At 42.2% G+C, this 22,777-nt stretch overlaps 1 protein-coding gene across 1 annotated transcript in view; it reads left to right on the forward strand.

The window, feature by feature from the left end:
- The window catches only part of NUB1 (negative regulator of ubiquitin like proteins 1), a 316,976-nt gene that overhangs the window by 142,504 nt on the left and 151,695 nt on the right, over positions 1 to 22,777 (forward strand). Inside the window, exon 11 of the mRNA XM_069211094.1 lies at positions 10,995 to 11,102. Within this exon, the coding sequence (XP_069067195.1) occupies positions 10,995 to 11,102 (108 nt within the window). The remainder of the gene's footprint in view (positions 1 to 10,994; positions 11,103 to 22,777) is intronic.

Here is a 22,777-nt window from a genome sequence, read left to right on the forward strand (position 1 = left end):
ACTTACCCACATTTTACAGATTCTGATTTTTGCTAGAAAGATCAAATAATAAAACTGTATTAAAATGGTTGAGTCATAGTGTAGATGCTAATTAGGCAATCCCCTTACAACAAGTGAATAATTAAAATTAAGGAGCAGCTTTGGGAAGATTGTAATAACTTAGCCACATATTTAAAGCCCTTCCAGTAATTCCTTAAGCCTGTACATGACTAGAACATGTGGCTATTGTGGGCAGCGAACATATCACATTTTTGGCATCACCTCTTCCTTAGTAGCTTTAGAAAGTTTGGCAGGGGATGGTGTAGCCTGTTTAGTGTGGAACAGTGATTCTATTTCAAACTAGTAAGTCATAGCTCCTTAATTTAAAAATGAAGACTTACAACTTGCCACACTGGGTTGTCCAGTGATGCCAAGCCTCTCTTCTTAACATCCCACCAGTGGTCCTGTCATCTTGATTTTGCATAAGAAAATCATACAAAACTGATGTCTCTTTCTATGATGTGTTCACTTCCCAGATCCAACTCAATAGTTAAAATTATTGAAGCATTTACTGAGGACCTCAGTTAGTTCTGATGGAGCCACCCAGTTCATCAAGCAATTTAAGTGTTGAAGGTCCTTTAAATGATTGACATTGCTACATCTTAAAGGAGCACTCTGGGTACCTTGCACGCATTCTGGACATAAAATACACCCACACCCCCACACACACCCCACCCACCTTATCTGTAGTGACTGGTACATGCAGGTTCTGGTGAGAGCAGAGTCCTATGGTTCATCCTTGTAATTACTACAAGTATGCAAATGCACAAAATTACCTAAAAGCTCAGTCTGTTTGGCCCCGCCCCTATACGTTAGTATAGGGGGCTCCTCTCCCTGCATTTTCTGCAGCTTGATGGGCATCTCACCACAAGGCCCCTGTGCTCTGCCCGCCTTTTTTGCAGCTTGATGGACAGCTCACCAAAAGGCCCCCTCTTGTGTTCTTGGTGCAGCAGAATATGAGCACATCTCCACCAAACAAAGTAGCACTTAATTCATATAATTGAGGAAGTACCCTTGTTTAGTGGAGATCCAACTCCTTGTAGTTGCATTGTCTTCTCTATATGAGAATTCACGTTGGCACAGATTTCAGTATGAAGACAATCAAGGCGCAATCACAGTGCCAAAATGACCCCACACATGGACACTGGAGACATTACTTCATGATAATGTAGCATATGCACTCTATATTTTCTCAGCGAGGAAGCACTTACTAATTAACCAGTAGACAGTACTCCAGTTGGGTAAACATTTTGCCTTTTGGATACGTAAGCAGGTGAAGATCCATTCTGAAACTGATGCTCATTTCACAGAAATTAAACCTCAACAGGAAGCACTTGACACCAGTGTGGATTCTACATCATAGGGCTTGGCAGGATTGGTGCTCATCTAAAACCCTTCTGTGGCTATGGGAGTCATTCCGACTTTGGCAGTCCTTTCACAGAACCACCGGAGCCCCTGTAGGCAAAAGACCGTCAGTACTGGAGGTCTTTTGCCCACCATATTTGGAGTGTTCCGCTAGGCCAGCGGGCGAAAACAGCGTTTCTGCCCGCTGGCCCAGCAGAGCACTCACCATAACATTGATAGCAGCTCATAATTGAGCCTGCAGCAATGTTGTGGTGTGTCGGGTACAACAGCACCCGTTGCGCATTTCACTGCCCGTAATTCGGCCAGTGAAATGCACGATGGGGCTGTGCATGGGGGACCCTGCACTGCCCATGGCAAGGGCATGGGACCCCAGGGGCCCCCCAACACCCACATTCTGCCAGACTTTCCATAAAGGCTGGCTGATAGCGACTCGTAATCCGGAGAGCCTGCCCTGGCAGATTACAACCGCCGGGCCCGCTAGGCTGCAGGCTGGCTGCAGCTTGGCGGTGTCGGCAGTTGGACCATGGCGGCTCCGCCCTGGTCAAAATGGGGCGGTCGAACCGCCCTGTCTGCGGCGGTCCGTACTGCCATCGTTTCCCTGGCGGTCAAAGACCGCCAAGTTCGGAATGAGCCCCTATGTTTCCACCACACATAAGGGCACAATAAAAATATCATTATAAACAGCTTACTTTTTATAGCCCAGTACTCCTAGAAATCTCCATATGAGAAGACCCATGAACTGGTTGGGAGGCCCCCACAGGGATTCTTAAATATAAGATTATCAAACACCTAAATACTATTTTGTGGAATTAAAATTCCAGAATTAACAAAAAAAAACTCGTTTTGAAGCAGCAGATCTATAAATATATGGCGGGCATGGCCAACAGTGCACCAAGATGGCCACATGGTGCCTTAGCTCTCGCCCTGCTTCTCATCATTCTGTGGAGATCTGCAGCACAGAGAGGCATCCGGATGTAGGTTCTGCACTCTCTGGACTTGTCGCAGGACATACAGTGGTGTTGACTCCTACTGCTGAGATATGTGGTTAATTTCATTGTATCGACCAGAAGACTTGCTCCTACTACTGTCCTAGCTATGGTATGGTTTCAGGATACAGCTAATTGTAATGATTGCTGATTGTTGTGCAATGCTATAACTGCAGCCTAAAGATACCTTTGGTCCATTAATAGGATATTTGGAACAGCGATACTCCCTTGGGTGTGAATCACTCAATGAAATAATTATGGTCCTTTTATGCTGACTTGCCAAACAATCTGTGCTGGATATGGCATTGACTACACATGACGGACTGATATGATGTATGTAAATGTCTATCTTGCAGCCTAGACAGCGATTATAACTGTTATGTCCATATTGAACTCTTTACGCTAATGTATCTTTCTCTGTATTAATGGTGAAATTGGGTACCCAGGTCGCTGCATCAGGTATGCTGTGTGCCAGAGTGTAATGTGCTCTTAGTTTTCATTTAATGCTTGATACTTAAATAAAAGTTAAAAAACTTTAAAAAAATATATATATATATGTTCGATGGCATGGGTAGCTGCAGATACACATGCTATGCATATCCATTCCGACATCTAGTGTTGGGCTCTGAGTGTTACAAATTGTTTTTCTTCGAAAAAGTATTTTCCGAGTCACTGGATCGAGTGACTCCTCCTCTCGGTTCCATTGCGCATGGGCATCGACTCCATTGTTAGATTGTTTTCTTTCCGCCGTCGTATTCGGATGTGTTTCCTCTCGCTCTGAGATTTCGATTCGGAAAACTTTAGAAAACCTTCCTTTTTCGTCTGTATTGTTTTGATCGAGTTCTCTATCTAGCATTGAACTGGTAGTAGCGTCAAAAAATTACTTTTGTTCGCCCTTTGGGGCGGGCGCCCAACTCGGGCCTACCGCGTGAAAAGCCTGATGGATCGAACTCCATTCCGATTCTGCCCTCAGTGCCACGCGAAGTACCCCTATACAGACCAGCACTTAGTTTGCAACTTGTGCCTTTCTCCAGACCATTCAGGAGGAAAACTGTGAGGCCTGTCGATCGTTTCGTTAAAAAAAGACTCTCAGAGATCGAAGAGCCCGAAGACTTGAAATGGTGTTGAAAATCAGTGAACATCTCGACTTCACTGAAGAAGAGCAGGTGCAGACAGCAGTCTCCATCCGAGACACAGACTCCGAACAGGAATCTGAAGACGACAGACCCATCACAGCTGGCCAGCATGTGAGTACGTCTGCCCCTGCACCCCTACACAAAAAACATCCTAAGGCCTTGGGTACACCACTGCCGGAAGGTCATGGTTCGGCCCGAAAAAAGACTGTCGGCGACCGACCTTCGGCATCAGCACCGAAAAAGGCCACTCCTCGGTCCACTTCGGAGTCGAGTAAAACTTTGAAGGGCTCCATTTCGGTCTCCAGCAGGAAACCCCAAGTTTCGGAGTCGAAAATTCAGAAGTCAGCTTCAGAGCCGAGACCTTCCACAACATTTTCAGTACTGACAAAAACAACAAACTTCAGAACCGAAAAATACATCATATACAGAGGAGCAAGGACTTTCCAAGAAATTAAGAGAAAGCCATAAAACCTCTGAGGAAGAGTCGGACATTGAGCCCATTCTACACATTATGGATGAGAGACAATCTAGAATACACATCCATAAAGAGACAGGGAGGATTGTTACTGCACCTCCTTTAAAAACAAAAAGAAAGCTGGCTTTCCAAGAGGAAATGGGCACTGTACAGCCACCAGCAAAGGTGCAAAAGCAAAAGGAGAAGCCAATACCTACTCATTCTTCTCCTCCTCATTCTCCACAACTATCTGTCTCCCCCCCCACACCAGCCCCCCACCAATGCCTTTTCCAACACACTCTTTTTATTCACAAGAAGACATAGTAGACCCATGGGTTCTTCATGACCCTGATCCCATCCCAGATAATGACCCAGATACTTACCCATCCAAACCATCTCCACCTGAGGATACCACAGTATACAACCAGGTCATAGCCAGGGCTGCAGCTTATCATGGCGTAACCATGCATTCAGAGCCATTGATTTTTTTATTTAATACATTATCTTCAACACATTCTAGGTACCAGTGCCTCCCAATGTTACCAGGCATGGTAAAACACGCAGACCACATTTTTAGTGAGCCTGTGAAATCTAGAATCATCACGCCTAGAATAGAAAAGAGATATAAGGCTGAACCCTCTGACCCAGATTATATTATTCATCAGGTGCCTCCAGATTCAGTGGTGGTTAGTGCAGCACAAAAGAGGGCAAATAGCCAGTCTTTAGGAGATGCACCTCCTCCTGATAAAGAGAGCAGAAAATTTTACGCAGCGGGGAAAAGAGTTGCTTCCCAGGCAGCGAATCAATGGAGAACTGGTAATTCACAAGCACTGCTAGCCCGCTATGATAGAGCACATTGGGATTAGATGCAGGATATTATACAGCATTTCCCAAAAGAACACCAGAAGCAGGCACAACAAGTAGTAGAGGAAGGGCAAGCCATTCGTAACAATCAAATAAGATCTTCCCTTAATGCTGCTGATACAGCTGCAAGGAGCGTTAACACAGCCATCACAATCAGAAGACATGCATGGCTACACTCCTCTGGTTTTAAACCAGAAATTCCACATGCTGTGCTTAACATGCCTTTTGATAAAAAGCACCTCCTTAGCCCAGAATTGGACACTACAATTGAGAAATTAAGAAAGGACTCTGATACAGCAAAAGCAATGGGTGCTTTGTACACCACACCATATAGGGGGTCATTTCATAGGCCTCAGTTTCGAGAAGGTTTTAGAGCACAATCCTCCGAGGCTTCTACCTCACAAACAAAGCAACCATATCAAACCTAGTACCAACAAGGTGGGTTTAGAGGAACATACAGAGGTCAATACTCTAGAAATAGAGGTAAATTCCAAACCTCTAAACAACCAACAACACAACCAACGCAGTGACTTCCTTCCCTCCCTTCCTCTCCACACATCTCCAGTGGGGGCAAGACCACAGCAGTTCCACTCTCACTGGCAAAATATCACCACAGACAACTGGGTATTATCAATTATCCGCAATGGCTATTGCCTAGAATTGATAAACACCCCTCCAAATATTCCACCAAGATATCACAAGTTATCCCCAGAACATACAGTTCTGTTACAACAAGAGGTTCAATCTCTACTACTCAAACACACAATAGAATTAGTTCCACAGTCCCAACAAGGAACAGGGGTATATTCACTGTACTTCCTAATTCCCAAAAAGATGCCACCCTCAGGCCAATATTATTCCATTCATACAGCCAAATCAACAATACACTGTAAGATTTATCATGAAGATCGTAGGAATGATGGCATCTTGCATAGCAATAGTCCCACATGCAACATTATACATGAGGCCCTTACAATAGTGCCTTGCACAACAATGATCACAAGCACACGGTCAACTTCAAGATCTAGTGTTGATGGACCACCAAACACATATGTCCGTTCAGTGGTGGAATCGCAGCAATTTATTGAAGGGGCGGTCGTTTCAATACCCTGTGCCTCAGACCATGATTACAACAGATGCATCAATGCATCAATGATTGGTTGGGGAGCTCACCTAAACAATCACACCATACAAGGGCAATGGGATGTCAAACAGAAACAGCTACTCATAAACCACTTAGAATTATTAGCTGCATTCCTTGCCCTAAAAGCATTTCAACCTCTTCTCAAACAGAAGAATGTTCTCATAAAGACAGACAACATGACAACCATATATTATCTCAACAAACAGGGAGAGACACATTCATCTTAACTGTCCCTTCTGGCTCAAACAATTTGGAAATTGGCAATTCACAGTCAAATTCACCTAATAGCACAATACATTCCAGGAATAGACAATCAATTGGCAGATGTCCTCAGCAGAAATCACCACCAAACACACGAATGGGAGATTCAGCCCCAAGTACTTCAAAAGTACTTTCAAAGGTGGGGAACACCAGACATAGATCTATTCGCAACAAGCGAAAACACAAAATGCCAAAACTTCGCATCCAGACACCCACATCCCCTGTCCAGGGGCAATGCTCTATGGATCAGTTGGTCAGGGATATTTGCTTACTCTTTTCCCCCTCTCCCACTCCTTCCATTTCTGGTCAGCAAGTTGCGTAAAACGTCACTCAACATGATACTCATAGCACCAACATGGGCACGTCAGCCTTGGTACACAACACTACTAGACCTATCTGTAGTACCTCACTCCAAACTCTCTAACAGACCAGATATGTTCACACAAAACAAAGGTCAAATCAGGCATCCAAACCCCAATGCTCTCAATCTAGCATTTTGGCTCCTGAAGTCATAGAATTTGGATACTTAAATCTTCCATCTGAATGTATGGAAGTCATTAAACATGCACAGAAACCCACTACTAGACAGTGCTACGCAAACATGTGGAAAGAATGTGTCTTCTATTGTCAATCTAAGGCCATAGATCCACTTACAGCATCTATACAAGATATTGTATGTTAGTTACTTAATTTCCAGAATCAAATTTGGCTTTTTCCTCCATAACAATACACCTTACTGTAATATCTGCCTACTTACAAACTATTCAACATACTTCTTTATTCAGAGTTCCTGGTTTCAAAGCCATTATGGAAGGATTAAAATGCATCATTCCACCCAGAACACCACCAGTTCCATCATGGAATTTAAATATTGTACTTACACTACTTATGGGACCACCTTTTGAACCCATGCACTCTTGCCAAATTCAATTTTTAACATGGAAAGTTGCCTTCCTTGTGGCTATTACTTCTTTAAGAAGAGTTCGTGAAATAATAGCATTCACTCTTGAAGAACCTTTTTTCCAAGTCACAAACATAAGGTTGTACTAAGAACAAATCCAACATTTCTACCAAAAGTAGTATCTCCTTTTCACATCAATCAAACAGTGGAATTGCCAGTCTTCTTTCCACAGCCAGATTCTGTGGCAGAAAGAGCTCTTCATACCCTAGATCCAAAAAAGCTCTTATGTACTATATAGACAGAACTAAACCGTTCAGGAAAACAAAGCAACTTTGTGTTGCTCTCCAACAACCACATACAGGCAATCCTATATCAAAACAGGGTTTAGCAAGATGGATTGTTAGTTGTATGCAAACATGTTATGTCAAAGCAAAAATACAACTTTTAATCACTCCTAAAGCACATTCTACAAGAAAAAAGGGTGCAGCAATGGCTTTTTTAGGAAACAAACCAATGGTTGATATATGTAAAGCAGCAATGTGGTCAACCCTTCATACATTTACTAGAAACCACTGTGTTGATGTTTTCTAACAACAACAAGCCACTGGAGGACAAGCTGTATTAAGAACATTATTTCAAACAACTTCAACTCCTACAGGCTAGCCACCGCTTTTTGGGAGGACTAACTGCTTTGTAGGCTATGCATAGCATGTGTATCTGCAGCTACACATGCCATTGAACGTAAAATGTCACTTACCCAGTGTACATCTCTTAGTGGCATGTAGTGCTGCAGATTCACATGCACACTCCCTCCTCCCTGGAAACCTGTAGTCGTTTAAGTTACTAACATTTGTACATATGTATATACATTTACATTTGCATGGACATCTCTTTTCTCTTATATACTCTATCACTCCTTTCTTCACTCTCTGCGGGAAAATGGAGCCGATGCCCATGCGCAATGGAACCGAGAGGAGGAGTCACTCGATCCTGTGAGTCCGAAAAGACTTCTTCAAAGAAAAACAACTTGTAACACTCCGAGCCCAACACTAGATGTCGGAATGGATATGCATAGCATGTGAATCTGCAGCACTACATGCCACGAACAAATGTACAATGGGTGACATTTTCCATATATATATTCATATACATATACATATATATATATATATATATATATATATATATATATATATATATATATATATATATATATATTCACTTAAAAAAGCGAACATTACAGTTAGGAAATAGAATACAAAAAAACATAGAAGTTCACTCAAAAAAAAACTAAGGATACAGGGACATTATAGTGAGGCTCACATTTTAATCGTGCAAAACCATAGAAATTCACCTGTTCTAGTTAGTTATCTTAAGTAACTATAACTCATGTCGTAAGGTAACTATAACTCGCACCATGCACAGTTTTTTCATCAAAATGTTTACTGCAAATTTTACAATGATATTATCAATGATGTTATCAAAGATGTTGTGTGTGCCGTAATTTGTTGGGTAATTAGCTATGTATGGCGAGGGTGCAAGTTATAGTTAACTCAGGGCACAAGTTAGTTATTTGAGACACCCTCTCACACCTATCCTCACATCCAGAGAGACTGGTCCTGCGGCCAGCTCCCGCTGCTCACAGCCAAAGGCTGGGAGGTTAAGGGGGTTGGCTGCAGGATCAGGTGATTATAAGAGGTTGGCTGCACGGCCTGGCACAGGCCAGGCCAGGCCCTGCAGCCATTCCCTGGCATGCACAGCCAAAGGCCTTGCGTGCTGGATTAAAATATAGCAATGACAATTACTTTACATTAAAAAAAAAATAGAAATTCACTGGAAAAAAAAACAGATTGCAGGGACGTTATAGGTAGGAACTAGCATAAAAAAAAAACCTTAGAAATTCACTTAAAAAAACAAAGGTTACAGGGACGTTTTAGTTAGGTTATGAATTTACACGCACAAAACCAGAGAAATTCATCAGTTATAGTTAGTTATTTCAAGTAACTATAACTCGTGGCCTAAGGTAACTATAACTCACGTCCCCATCATGCACAGTTTTTTCATCAAAAAGTTTATTGCAAATTGCACCATGCCCTGCTAATTACCCCTGATATTACAGCACTCACGAAAACTTTTAGCACGTCAATAAAAATATTAATGAAACATTAGAAGTCAGATTCATTGGAGAACAAACTGTGCATGGCGGGAGCGCAAGTGAAAGTATCTTAGGCCTTGAGTTATAGTTACTTGAAATAACTAACTATAAGTGCTGCATTTGACTGGGTTTTGGGTACTTAAATTCAGAATCTAACTATAATGGCCTTGTAACCTTTGTTTTTTTGAAGTGAGAAAAATATATACATATATATATATCTATCAAAAAGCAAAGCCCTTTCAGGGTTAGATGCCCCATAAATTATGCAAAAAAGAAGAGAGAGTTTAGGTTCAGAGCAGCTCCAGTAAGGAGCACCCTGCAACACCAGGTACATTCTAGATTTGCTCACCTCAAATGTCTGTTTATCTAGCAAAGTTTTTAAGCATAGGATCAGCAAAGTGCTGTCCTACCAGAAATCAATGAATGCCCCATCTTCCCTGCCCTTGGCTCCTCTGCTTCATTTAGAAGTGTGGAACCACTGAGTTTCTGACTGCTTAGACTTCGCCTTTGGAAACTGCCTGCTAGTTGCCCATCTGCCACATGGCCACTAGTTGAACAGAATCAGAATGCCTACATTTGTTTTTTATAGTAGGACAGCGTATTGTATTTTCTTCTTGCTATTAACCACCATGAAAAACTTGGTGGTCACAAAACAGGGCAAATGCAGCTCTGTTCCTGATGCGATGGAATAAAAATCCCAGTACATTTGGGACATTCCATTTTGTTTTTTAGTAACAAATACTCTTTTGGGTTTGATTCTGGAAAACAAAAACGATGCTGGGCTGTCTGCTGTTCCTTAGTAGCCAGAATGGCTTTGCATATTTGTCGAAAGTGCTCTTCCCAACTCTTATGTGGTGTTGTCAGGTAACCACTGAGCTGGGACTGCCACAGACGTTTGGTGGTCCATCCTAAACATGTCAAGGAGTCCTAAGTTTGTCTTTACTGAAGAGATGCACACACCTTCCCAGAAATCGTAGATCTTTGTTAGATTGGTAGGTAAGTCTAGTTATGAACAGGGGAAGGGTTATAGGTTATTTCAGCATGAAGGTTCACTGTTACATCCTTTATGTTTATCGTCACAAGGTGAGTAAAGTAGCAGTTTCACTGCAGGACTCCATAGAGTCTCTTATGTATTTATGCATTTCTTACTAACTAATGCCATGAGGACAGACAGCCATTTGTGTTGTTGGCAGCTCCAAGAAAGGGGAATTGTTTTCAAACAGACAATTTTCAAGTGGATAAAGTGCTGTGCATAAAGGCATGCATACAAGGTGGCTGGAATAAGTGTTGATAAAGGAATAATAGCACATTCCACCAGAGGTTGAATCGTTACATCACTTTTGCAGAAGTGCATCTAATGACAACTGTCAGGTCGGACAGGCCTTGAAAATCTACTTACCTCAGACATTACTGCTATGGCTTTTTAGCCTTAAACTTGGGCCTTCTTTATTATTACATTCTTTCTTCTACTTGTGACTCCTTGTTCTCTTCATTCTGTTTTCCTTCCATCTCTTTTTCACTCTCTAACTGCTTTGGGGCATTTGTATGGCACTGTCATGCTAGCAGTTATTGAACATTGAAAACAACCCAGTAATTCTGAAGAAATGTGTACTGTACTGATTAATGGGGAAAAGTGCAGAACCAGTGCTGTGTATAATTATTGTTTAAATTTGTTTATTTTCTGTTCAGGGAAGTTATGGGCGTGAGAAGGTGTTATTTCTAAGACTTTATCTGCTTCAAGGAATTGTGCATTATCACTATGGCCAAGGAAATCAGTCTGCTGAATCACTCTCAAAGGTAAGTCAGCTTATCTCAATGGATATTTCTAATCCGAGATGCCTCACCTTTAGAATATTCAAGTGTGCCAGACTGGATTTGAAGTTTCAACAGCAGCTGCTCCTGCACATTAATACATTCTGCTTTCCGACTCTGCAAAGGCTTTGTGACACCCTGGAAGTGATGGTTCAGACCCACATGAGAATGCAGTGATGAAACCTACATCATTGTTTTTCTTTCTGCTCCCTTTGATGCAGATCTAAAGCACTGCTCCCAATTTCGTTTATTATACCAAAGCCAAAATATAGAGTGTGTTAAGCAGAAAAGTGTTCCTCCCCAAACCCCTCCCCTAGACAACAGGCTGTAAACCTTTCTGTGACTGCAGAAAGCAAATGCCAATCACAGATCTGCATGTTGTTTGTCCTTGATTCCTAGTTTCTTGCCATGAACCAAAATCCTGTGACAAATGCATCTGATGCACCTGATCATTAGGATCATTGAGCTGGAAACAAAACTCTATATTGCGGAACACAAGAAGCAGTTGCATTTACAACAATCACAGGGGGTGTTCCTCCAAATCATGGAGCCACTTCCGCGGCAAGTCCTAGTTGCAATCCTTATCTTCTGGTAAGCCTAATCCCAAGTCCACTGGTCTCGGGACAGTTAGTCAAGGCTGGTTAGTCACTGTTGGTCAAGGCACGCTCCATTGTCCTGGCCTGTCACCGATCCCCGCAGCAGATAGAGGTCTTCAAAGTGGCCATGATTTACATTTTCATGTTGATGCTGGCTCTCTACGGAGTGCCCTGCGGCTCTATGTATTTGTGAAAACCACCAGTTACACTTCTGCTGTGGATCCTTTCCCAACAACGACAGACTGCACTGGCCTCTTCCGGTCTCAAGCCCACAGCTCCGCCCCATCCATTGAGACCACACTGGCCCTGACCACACAAGTGCCAATTCCAGAACTGATCCAGACACCCAGAGCCGACAATGGCCCACATATTGCGCTATGAAATCAGATGCAACCTTCAATATTGAATGACCCATAGCCTCTCTCTCCTTTAAAGTGGTTGTCTGCAGGGCAGCAGAAGTACTTGATTTACTTCTATCTACTATTGAAAAGAGAGCAAACTTGCTGACAGAAATTTTGTAGCCTGGGTCTGCCACGTCGGAGCTCTTGCTTCCTTTAACCAGTGCCCTAACAGCCACCTAAAGGCTACTTGTACAAAGCTGTAAAGATAACCCATCACTCAGATATAGAAGTCCAAAAAAAGTGAAAGTCCATCATATAAAATTCCGTAGACAGTCATTTGGAAACAATAAATTTATTGAGTCATGGAACCTTAGTAGGCTCCAGTACATGTCACGTCACAACAACAGCCATAGCCAACACGTGTTTCGTCACGATAAGTTACTTTTTCAGGGCTAGTAATCCGCATTGAATAACAGATCTGTTAAGAGTATATAATGATCCTCAAGTATGATACTGGTCTAAGCAAAGTTTTGAAAGGCCCAAATAGGTAGTCAACAATCTGCTGATCAACAAGGAGCAAAGTCAAGAAGTTCTAACGCTGTATGCCGGTTGCATCATTCATTCTATTTATCTCTGATGCAAGCTTACCACAGGGTCTGAACCATATTTAGGACATGCAATAGAACTTATAAGTTGGTTACTTTACATATGTATACTGCTGGGACCGTCAGACTTCTTGACTTTGCTCCTTGTTGATTCTCTTTAATTAACATGGGTTTTCCATGATTGATAACTTCATTATGTAAATATGTTTAGGTTTGGTGACTTTTGGATGATTATGCAACCACCATAGGATATGGGTCACCACATCCCTCCCTTGCATCCTACGCACCAGGTTTCAGTAGATCATACCATGATACAGCTCCATGACTCAAGTCGTTTTTGGCCAAGGGGGCCATTAAGAGAGTACCAGATTTGGTAAAGAATGAGGGGTGTTGCTACAGCTACTCACTGCTGCCCAAAAAGGTCAGAAGGCTTAGACAACTAAGCAAATTTGCCCCTTGAATACCTTTCTCAGAAGGACAAATACTCACTGTGGCCCAGTTTCTTTCAGCCTTAGACCCAGAATACAAAGATTATAAGTCAATCCTCTGTAAAGCCTTGCTGCCTTCTCTGCCTTTTTATATTTACATGGCCAGTCTTTCTTATTCCAGTCTCCTGTTGAGATGAGGTTGCTATACGGTTTGGCACACCTATTTCTGCCAAAGCTGTTCCTTATGCCTCATTGGGACCTTAGCTTCGTCCTCACTTTTCGGATGTGCACATCGCTAGAGGCCATGCAAAGTTGCTCTCTACAGCTCCCTACCATTGAGGCTGTTTTTTCTCATCACAGTCACTTCTGTGCCCCATGTCGGTGAGTTGTAAGTGCTATCAATGTTACCCTTGTACACCACCCTCTCACCCTATTTCCTGACAAATTGGTGCTTAGAACATGGGCCTCTATTCAGTCAAAGATTTTTTCAGTTTTCCAGATAGGTCAGTCAATTACCTTTCCTGCTTTTCTCTCTCTGTCACATCCCTGGAAAGAGGAGGAGAGGCTCCACTGACTTGATCCGAGCAGAGTTCTCAATTTGGACACAGAACACATGAAGGAATACTGGGGCAGCAACCATTTTTTTTCTTGAGCATTTTTAGTGCTAAAAATAGAAGTCAGTGCGAAAAAGGAACTCTTTCCAGGCGGATAGTCTTGTGCTTGAAGAATTACAGTACCCTGGCCATGTAGAAACCCCCTGAGGGCCTAGGGGCTCATTCCTCGATGGCGTTGACAAGGGATGTTCCTGTACAAGACTTCAGCCAAGTGGCTACATAGGTGTCCATGCATATATTCACCAAGCACTGCTGCCTCGACAGTCTAGTCCATAGAATCCATTATGACTGGTATCTTCTGTAGGACTTCTATTTTAAAGGTGAGGAGCCTGCAGTTAAAAGTGTCCATCAAAGAACACGTTACTTGCCTTGAGTAATATTGTTTCTGAAGAGTACTCTATCCGCAGATTCCTCACCTCAGTCCATTCTGCCTTTTGTGGACTCTTGTATTGATTTTAAAAAAAGTCCCATATTCCCAGTTTGTCATGATTGACCTAAGGAGGAAGGTGCAAGACACGCAAGTCTGGCACTTATATGCATCCCAACACCATCAGTTGTGGGGCAGAGCAAGGCCTTTGCGGAGTTTGGCCATGGGACCTATTGGTCTGCTGAAACAATTGGTGCAGAACATCCAGATCCTGTCTGGTTCCTGGAAATAGCCTAAATGTGATGACTCTGCAGATCAGTTGAGCATCTATCAGAGCATTACTGAAGGTAGCTAACCTGTAGTCTTTATCCTAAATTCATACATGATGTTATGTGGAAAAAAGAGGATGGAAAATACTGCTGATGTTTTTGCTTCCACTTTTGTATTTATGGCATATATTTACAGAATGTACATGGTTAACCATCTTCTGCCTGCGCTTATCTTATGGGAAAACCACCACTTAGTGAAGAGAACAATAAATTGGTTCTGAATCCTCAGATGACAGAGATCAGGCCAACACACATCCCTCTTACTGAACTCTGCTCAGTCTTCATTATTTGTAAACATCAGTTTTCTTTTACTTCTAACAACCTTTTGATAACAGCATTATGGTTGCATCCTTTGTTTAATGGTAATAGAGCATGTCATGTGGACACTTTTCTCAGGTGTTTCTGACTCTGCAGGGATGAGGACAGTACTTTTCATTTTTTTCTCTGTTTCTTTATCTTTGTTTCATTGGATCTAAGGTTTCTAGACAACAGTGACCTAATTGTGTTGTTGAAGCGATGAAGACCATGTTTTAGCGAAAGGGTTAGTGTGCAGGAGAGGGACCACTATTGACTTATGGAGCCAAAATTGACTTATGTCGTCACTGAAAAGTTCACTGCTGATTGCCCATTGAAACAAGTGTTGACTTGACTTGAGAGCAGGAACACTGGGGTCGACTACAACACAGGGTTGAAAGATTAATTTCTCTTAATGCTGACATAATGATTAATCTTCCTCTGACTAAATTCCTCCCACGCAACCCCAGTACAACTATACTGGTGGAGCCACATACTTTCTTCATTGTCCACTGTTTTGAAATCAGTGGTTCCTATGTTTGATCAAATCACATAAAGAAATATTCACATCCCCTGTGTCATCAGTAACTATTGTGCAGCATATGTTCAGTCTTCCCTGTATTCATTATCACATGATCTGGCTCTTTGCCAATTGATAAGATAAATAAATATGTTCCACTGAGATATAAACTCTTTCAGTGAGGCTAAACCAATACAAACTGGACCAAAGTTAATGAAGATTTGTTAAATTTCCAAAGAGGTTTGGTTTCTCCAGACAGAAGTGTAAAACTCTCCAAACCACTGACATATAAAGAGTGTGTTTAATTCATTACTGAAAAATACTGAAAGAGTAATGGTTTGATGTGGAATTCTGAAACCACCTTAGGTAAATACTAGGGGAGAGTTTGCATTACTACCCTATTAGTGTGACAAACTGTATGGAGATCGACAGCAGAGAGAGCCTGTAACTTGTTAACTCTTCTGGAAGATGTGATACCTGACAAAAAGGCTGTCTTCCTTCTAGGATGCTGCAATGAAGTCTTGTATATGGGTTCAAAGGGATGACCAATTAATTTGGATAACACTACATTGAGCTCTAAAGGGGGGAAAGGTGTTCTCACTAGATGACACAGTTTCTTTAATCCTCCAAGAAAGTCTTTTGCTTCTAGTAGAATGAAGAATGAAGGTGGATGCTAGCCATTTCTGTATTCGGCTTTTGCTACCAACTATAGACTTTAATAGAAGAAAATCACAGAATAAGTTGACCAAATACATTAAATATCCCAGGATCTCTTCCTTGTGACATAATATGGGATTGAAGTTATTTTGCTGATACCACAAGCAAAAACGTGTCCATTTGAAAGCATTAGAGGATCCAGATGCAGGTCTCTTAGCTTCTCTAAAAATATCCATGCAAGAATGTCCCAAATTTAAGTGTCCATGTTGTTTGCTTTCAGTAGTCATGCCAGCAAACTCAATGATGTTGGGTTAGGATGCAATTATTGACTTTGCAATCTGGTCCGCAAGTTTGGTTCCCATGGCAGTCTTCTGTGTGGCTTTAAGGACACCTGCAGCAGATATGAAAATTATCATTGTCCTTGCCACTTGGATTTATCAAATTCGGTGTTGCCTGTGAAGCTTACAACTTCAGTAAAACGTTGGGATAAGAAGAATGTGAGGGGAGACTAAAGTAACTTCCTTGACCAGCTGATCAAAATGGCATTGCCTAACGAACCTAGCTCCCATTTACTGCTGGCGAAGTTCGGCCATTTTGGGCATTTTCAAACAGGTCTTCGGCTGGCAAAGCCCCACTCAGAGAAGTCATTGTGAAATATTTCATTGTCTAATACCCATTCATTATTTTTGTCATAGACCATGCTGAAAAAAACCTTTTTCATCCGAGACGCCTCGAAAACAAATTGCCTTAATCAACAGGTTCCTGGCCAAACGTCACAACAAAAGTTTCAACATCCAACAGCAGTGGCCTGGTCCTGGTTTCCCTCTATTTGTGTATGTAGTGAATTGTGATGGTGGTGTCGGTACAAGAAACAATTTTATGTCAAGGATGGTAGTGAAGTTTTTAATACGACATGAGCTGCTCTGATATCCAAAAAGTTGATATGATAAAAAGTTCCTCATTTGTCACTAAAGGCCTTAAACAGATCAGTCACCGAAATGCTCTCCCCATCCTACCAAAAGGGTATCTGAAAATGATTAGTTGTTTTTATGAGATATTGAAATTTCATGTAAATGGATCACAGACTGATCTCCTAAGGAAAGGAAACACTTTTCCTTGGGTTTTCCTTTAGAGGACTTGTTTGAAGTCGCTGCTAAGTATGTTAAAGTTTGAACTGGTGACGTGATTGTTTTTTGAAAATTTGCAGACCCAGATGATGAAGTGAGCTAACAGTGTAGTGTTTATCCTTTAGCAACTTTACTGGATTAATCAGCCAGAAATCTAGATAAGTCAAATTTACCCAGAGAAACCAAGATCACCTCGCCTGGAGCACCAACTCCTGCCTGCTTGCCAAGACCAGTGTGTCCTGTGAGGAAGAGGAGAGCGTTGGAGGGAGCGAGGTCCAATGGGAAGCCCTCAGTACTCCTTGAACGAGGTGTGAGGGAACAGCTGTGCACCAACTGGGTCATGTTCTGTGTGCAGAGGTTATCGGTGACCCCCGTGTGCCAGGAGAGGGCTGCTGTGACCTGAACTGTCGCGAGTGCCAGTGCGGGAAGCACCAGGCCTACACTGCCTCATTGTGGTGACCCCCATATGCCATTGGGGACCACTGTTACTTTTTTTGTTTCCAGAAGCATCAGGACGTTACTGCCTTGATCAGCGACCCCCCCCATAAGCCAGAAGGGACTGCCTTGGCGAGTACAACCATAGTGGAGAAGTCTGAGCCTCATCAGAGAGGTTTGCAGCACCCCCGTGGGTCAGACGAGTCTACTGGTACTCACATTTCCAGGAGTTCAGGTCGTTATCCAGATGGAAGATTGCAACTGTGATTGGCTAGTCTATCAACACACCCAGGCGTCTACTTGACTGATTCCCCAAGGACCGTGAAGGGCACCACCTGAGGCATCACACCCTCATAGGCTCCAGTCAGGGTCTGCAGGATCAAATTCTCCCATCATTTACCTCCGCCCCACCACCCAACCCCCATCCCCAAGTGAGGGGAAGAGTGACTTAGTTCAACTTCGAGGAGCAGGAGCAGTTTGGATCCCTGGGACAAACTGGCAGGGTGGCTCAAGGGAGAGAGCGTGTGCCTGCTGGGTGCTGCCATTTATTCCATATGCAATCCGACTTCGCCCAACAAGGATCTGGACTTATGAGTGCCCATTGGAGAGGGCAATCCCTGTACTGCTGAAAACTTCCACACCTCTGGAATGGATAAGATTAGAATTCGGCCTGTGGGACTCCGGGGGACCCGCTGCAGCACTGTAGCCACTTTTAATTCCTGAAGAGTCAAAGGTGAGCATTCCCTGGATGCTATCATCAGTGAATGGGGAATAACCTGATGTTATAAAGAAGACTACTAGAGCCCCAATCTCAAGGGGATTGTGTTCTTGCTCATGAAAGTTAATATTCCCTTGAATGTGTAGAGTTCAAAATAAAATACTATTTTTTTTTATAACAGTAATTGGACTGGACATTGATTTATTGTTCTTACTGTGTGCAGTTTGAGTTATAAGTTGTGTTCACTTACCTTTTGGACACACCCTTCCCAGGGAGCCCTTGACTTCTTGTCCACAGCTACCACTGAAAGTAAGTGCAGAAGGGGCACTTGGCCCAGTTGCTCAGTATCGTTTATAGGACAGGACCCACGACATCAGGAGTAAAAGGTCTCAACAACCACTGTTGGGCCCAGTAAGCCCTGAGTGCCATGTGGCTCTCAGAAAGGGGTTCTTACAATATATATTCCAGATTCTTTTTATTTTATATAATCAACTGTTAATTAGTTGTCTAGTTGATTCCATGTGTAGCTAAGGTGAATCAACTAGACACCACCAAAATCTCCCTTCTAAAAAAAAAACACAAGTACACAACAATGTATATTACAATTTTAAAAAAACAGTGATGGCCCCTCCTAGTTCTCTTTGTCTCACTGATGGGGAGGAATACACAAAGGCCAGCTGTCACTGTAAGCACAGCCATGTAACACAAGCTGTAGGCACTAAGCGTTTAGGATAAGAAAATGCCAACTTTGTAAAAGTAGCATTTTTAGAATTGTGACTTAAAATCCAACTTTACCATTAAAGAGGATTTTAAATTGCAAATCTTTGGGGACTAAACATGATATTTCTACATGTTCCCAAATAAAAGTTTTCACTTTTTTAAATGTAATAAGGTAACCCACTGTTAATCTATGGGAGTGGTAGACCTGCAGTAATGAAAAATGAATTTGGGAGTTTTTAACTACCAAGACATGTAAAAAGTACAAGTACATGTCTACTTTTTTCACTACACTGCATCCTGCACGATGCGCTGTTTAGGGCGTACTTTAGGGGTGACATATGCATTAAAAATGGGGCTTTAGGACTGGCAAAAAGTGTATTTCGCCAGGTTGAATTTGCAGCTTAAAACTGCACACAGGCTGCAGTGGCAGGCCTGAAACATGTTTTTAAGGCTACTTAAGTGGGTGGCCCAATAACTATTGCAGGCCAAGTAGTAGCATTTAATTTACAGGGCATAGTTACATGTAATGCCAGTTTACTAGGGACAGAAGAAACCAATTTCAGCAAGCAGGAGAGAAGAAGGCAAAACGTTTGTGGGAAGACCACCCTAAGGCTAATAAATGGCATCTAACAAGTTAAAAGAAACTGAGCTACATACAAAGGTACAACTTGAAACATATTTAGAATCTACAGATATCACTGTACTCTTCTAGTTTTAGGATGTTTTTCTAAGGGAGACAAATCCAGGGGTAGCTTCGGTGCCTGGGCCTTGTGCATTCCATGAGACACAACAACAGCAGTAGACGGATGGTCTGATTGCAGTCTTAAGTTGCCGACAATTACAGGGGTGCAAATAATAGTAAACAAGATACTTAGGATGTCTCAATGTCCAGTTGTGGGATTGTCCTCTATAATTGTAGTGATAATTGATGTGGTAGCTTGAATGGTTAGTAGAAATATAACCCTTGATACCAGCTCTCTAGCAGGACAAATGCAGGACAGTGATCTGTGGTCTGCAAGTGTTAGTCCCCTTGATACCAGACCTCTGTCAGAAAGAACTTTAGAAGAGAAATCTGCAGTCTGAAAGTGAGTGTTCCCATGATACTAGCTGTCCGGCAGGAAGAACTACAGAAGAGATATCTGCGGTCTGCAAACTTTTTGTTATGGTAAATGCAGCAGTCAAAGAAGAGTTTGGGGTGGTTTGTTTCTCATGGCTCAAGTACACCTTATAATGTCACATGGTTGTTGATCCTGGAAGGGCTAAGAGGGAAGGGTCCTTTTGATTTCGAACTGTAATGGAACAATTGACAGGGGAAAGAGGGACTTGGGCATAGACTCTCAGCTCACCAGCTAATTCTGCTTCCTTTTAGTCGCAACAGCTTCCTCCTTCTGCACTCTGCTTGGAGATTTCTAAAATAAGAACGTTTTTATTCAAAGACCTGTGTTTAGGATCACCGGAATATCTCTTGGCACAAAGCTCCGCCAGAGTAGCATAAATAACATAGGTCATAGTTGTAGACCATGTACCAATGACTCTGCAGCTGACAAGAGTGACTCCATCGACTGAACATTTGTTGTCTTAATCTATTGTTCCTCCTCCTGACTCCAAGCCCAGTGTAAAAAGTTACCCACTTTCAAGTTGTGTAACAGAGACCGAGTTTGTGTTAATTGACATCAGTGTCACAAGGGTGTAGTATTTTTGTTTTTTAAAATAATTGCAATACTACAAATAAAATAATCAGTATCCATCTCGGACACATACTAATCTAATATGACTAAGCAGAAACACTACACTCACTGGCAATCTATGTCAGATGTGTTTTATCTTTAGTTTGTTTGTAAGAGCAGACATAACAAACCCTTGAGACAACAAAGAGAGCAGTGTGTCTGATATAATTACCAGGGCTGAAACTTTGATTATAGATGTATCAGATCTCAGTGTTTCCTTCATGCTTCCCAACTCACCCTAAAACTTCACTCGGAACTACGGTGTACTTGAATAACCAGAAAAAGAAAACTAGCTCTTCTATTCAAAAGCTTCTTACAAATGCATACAGTTCAAGCCCTCCAGTGCACCTCAATTCAGCTCTTAGTTGACAAATTCTTTTCAACACAAACCTACCACTCCTTCACACAAACCATTACGTATCTGGAGCCCATCAAAGCTTTCTCGCTTTTAAGGCAGTCAATGCAAATTGGTTATCAATTCTTGAAGTCTGCAGAAATCCCTTTGTGGACTTAAATTATACTGACTTTCTTCCAAGTCATGACGTAAATCAGGGCAATGCTTGAACTTAGTCAAAATGTCCTTGGAAATCTTATTATATACAGGGAGTGCAGAATTATTAGGCAAGTTGTATTTTTGAGGATTAATTTTATTATTGAACAACAACCATGTTCTCAATGAACCCAAAAAACTCATTAATATCAAAGCTGAATATTTTTGGAAGTAGTTTTTAGTTTGTTTTTAGTTTTAGCTATGTTAGGGGGATATCTGTGTGTGCAGGTGACTATTACTGTGCATAATTATTAGGCAACTTAACAAAAAACAAATATATACCCATTTCAATTATTTATTATTACCAGTGAAACCAATATAACATCTCAACATTCACAAATATACATTTCTGACATTCAAAAACAAAACAAAAACAAATCAGTGACCAATATAGCCACCTTTCTTTGCAAGGACACTCAAAAGCCTGCCATCCATGGATTCTGTCAGTGTTTTGATCTGTTCACCATCAACATTGCGTGCAGCAGCAACCACAGCCTCCCAGACACTGTTCAGAGAGGTGTACTGTTTTCCCTCCTTGTAAATCTCACATTTGATGATGGACCACAGGTTCTCAATGGGGTTCAGATCAGGTGAACAAGGAGGCCATGTCATTAGATTTCCTTCTTTTATACCCTTTCTTGCCAGCCACGCTGTGGAGTACTTGGACGCGTGTGATGAAGCATTGTCCTGCATGAAAATCATGTTTTTCTTGAAGGATGCAGACTTCTTCCTGTACCACTGCTTGAAGAAGGTGTCTTCCAGGAACTGGCAGTAGGACTGGGAGTTGAGCTTGACTCCATCCTCAACCCGAAAAGGCCCCACAAGCTCATCTTTGATGATACCAGCCCAAACCAGTACTCCACCTCCACCTTGCTGGCGTCTGAGTAGGACTGGAGCTCTCTGCCCTTTACCAATCCAGCCACAGGCCCATCCATCTGGCCCATCAAGACTCACTCTCATTTCATCAGTCCATAAAACCTTAGAAAAATCAGTCTTGAGATATTTCTTGGCCCAGTCTTGACGTTTCAGCTTGTGTGTCTTGTTCAGTGGTGGTCGTCTTTCAGCCTTTCTTACCTTGGCCATGTCTCTGAGTATTGCACACCTTGTGCTTTTGGGCACTCCAGTGATGTTGCAGCTCTGAAATATGGCCAAACTGGTGGCAAGTGGCATCGTGGCAGCTGCACGCTTGACTTTTCTCAGTTCATGGGCAGTTATTTTGCGCCTTGGTTTTTCCACACGCTTCTTGCGACCCTGTTGACTATTTTGAATGAAACGCTTGATTGTTCGATGATCACGCTTCAGAAGCTTTGCAATTTTAAGAGTGCTGCATCCCTCTGCAAGATATCTCACTATTTTGGACTTTTCTGAGCCTGTCAAGTCCTTCTTTTGACCCATTTTGCCAAAGGAAAGGAAGTTGCCTAATAATTATGCACACCTGATATAGGGTGTTGATGTCATTAGACCACACCCCTTCTCATTACAGAGATGCACATCACCTAATATACGTAATTGGTAGTAGGCTTTCCAGCCTATACAGCTTGGAGTAAGACAACATGCATAAAGAGGATGATGTGGTCAAAATACTCATTTGCCTAATAATTCTGCACTCCCTGTATGTACTTCTGATCCTTT

Source organism: Pleurodeles waltl, chromosome 10 (genome assembly GCF_031143425.1).
Source record: "Pleurodeles waltl isolate 20211129_DDA chromosome 10, aPleWal1.hap1.20221129, whole genome shotgun sequence".
NCBI classification, from domain to species: Eukaryota; Metazoa; Chordata; class Amphibia; order Caudata; family Salamandridae; genus Pleurodeles; species Pleurodeles waltl.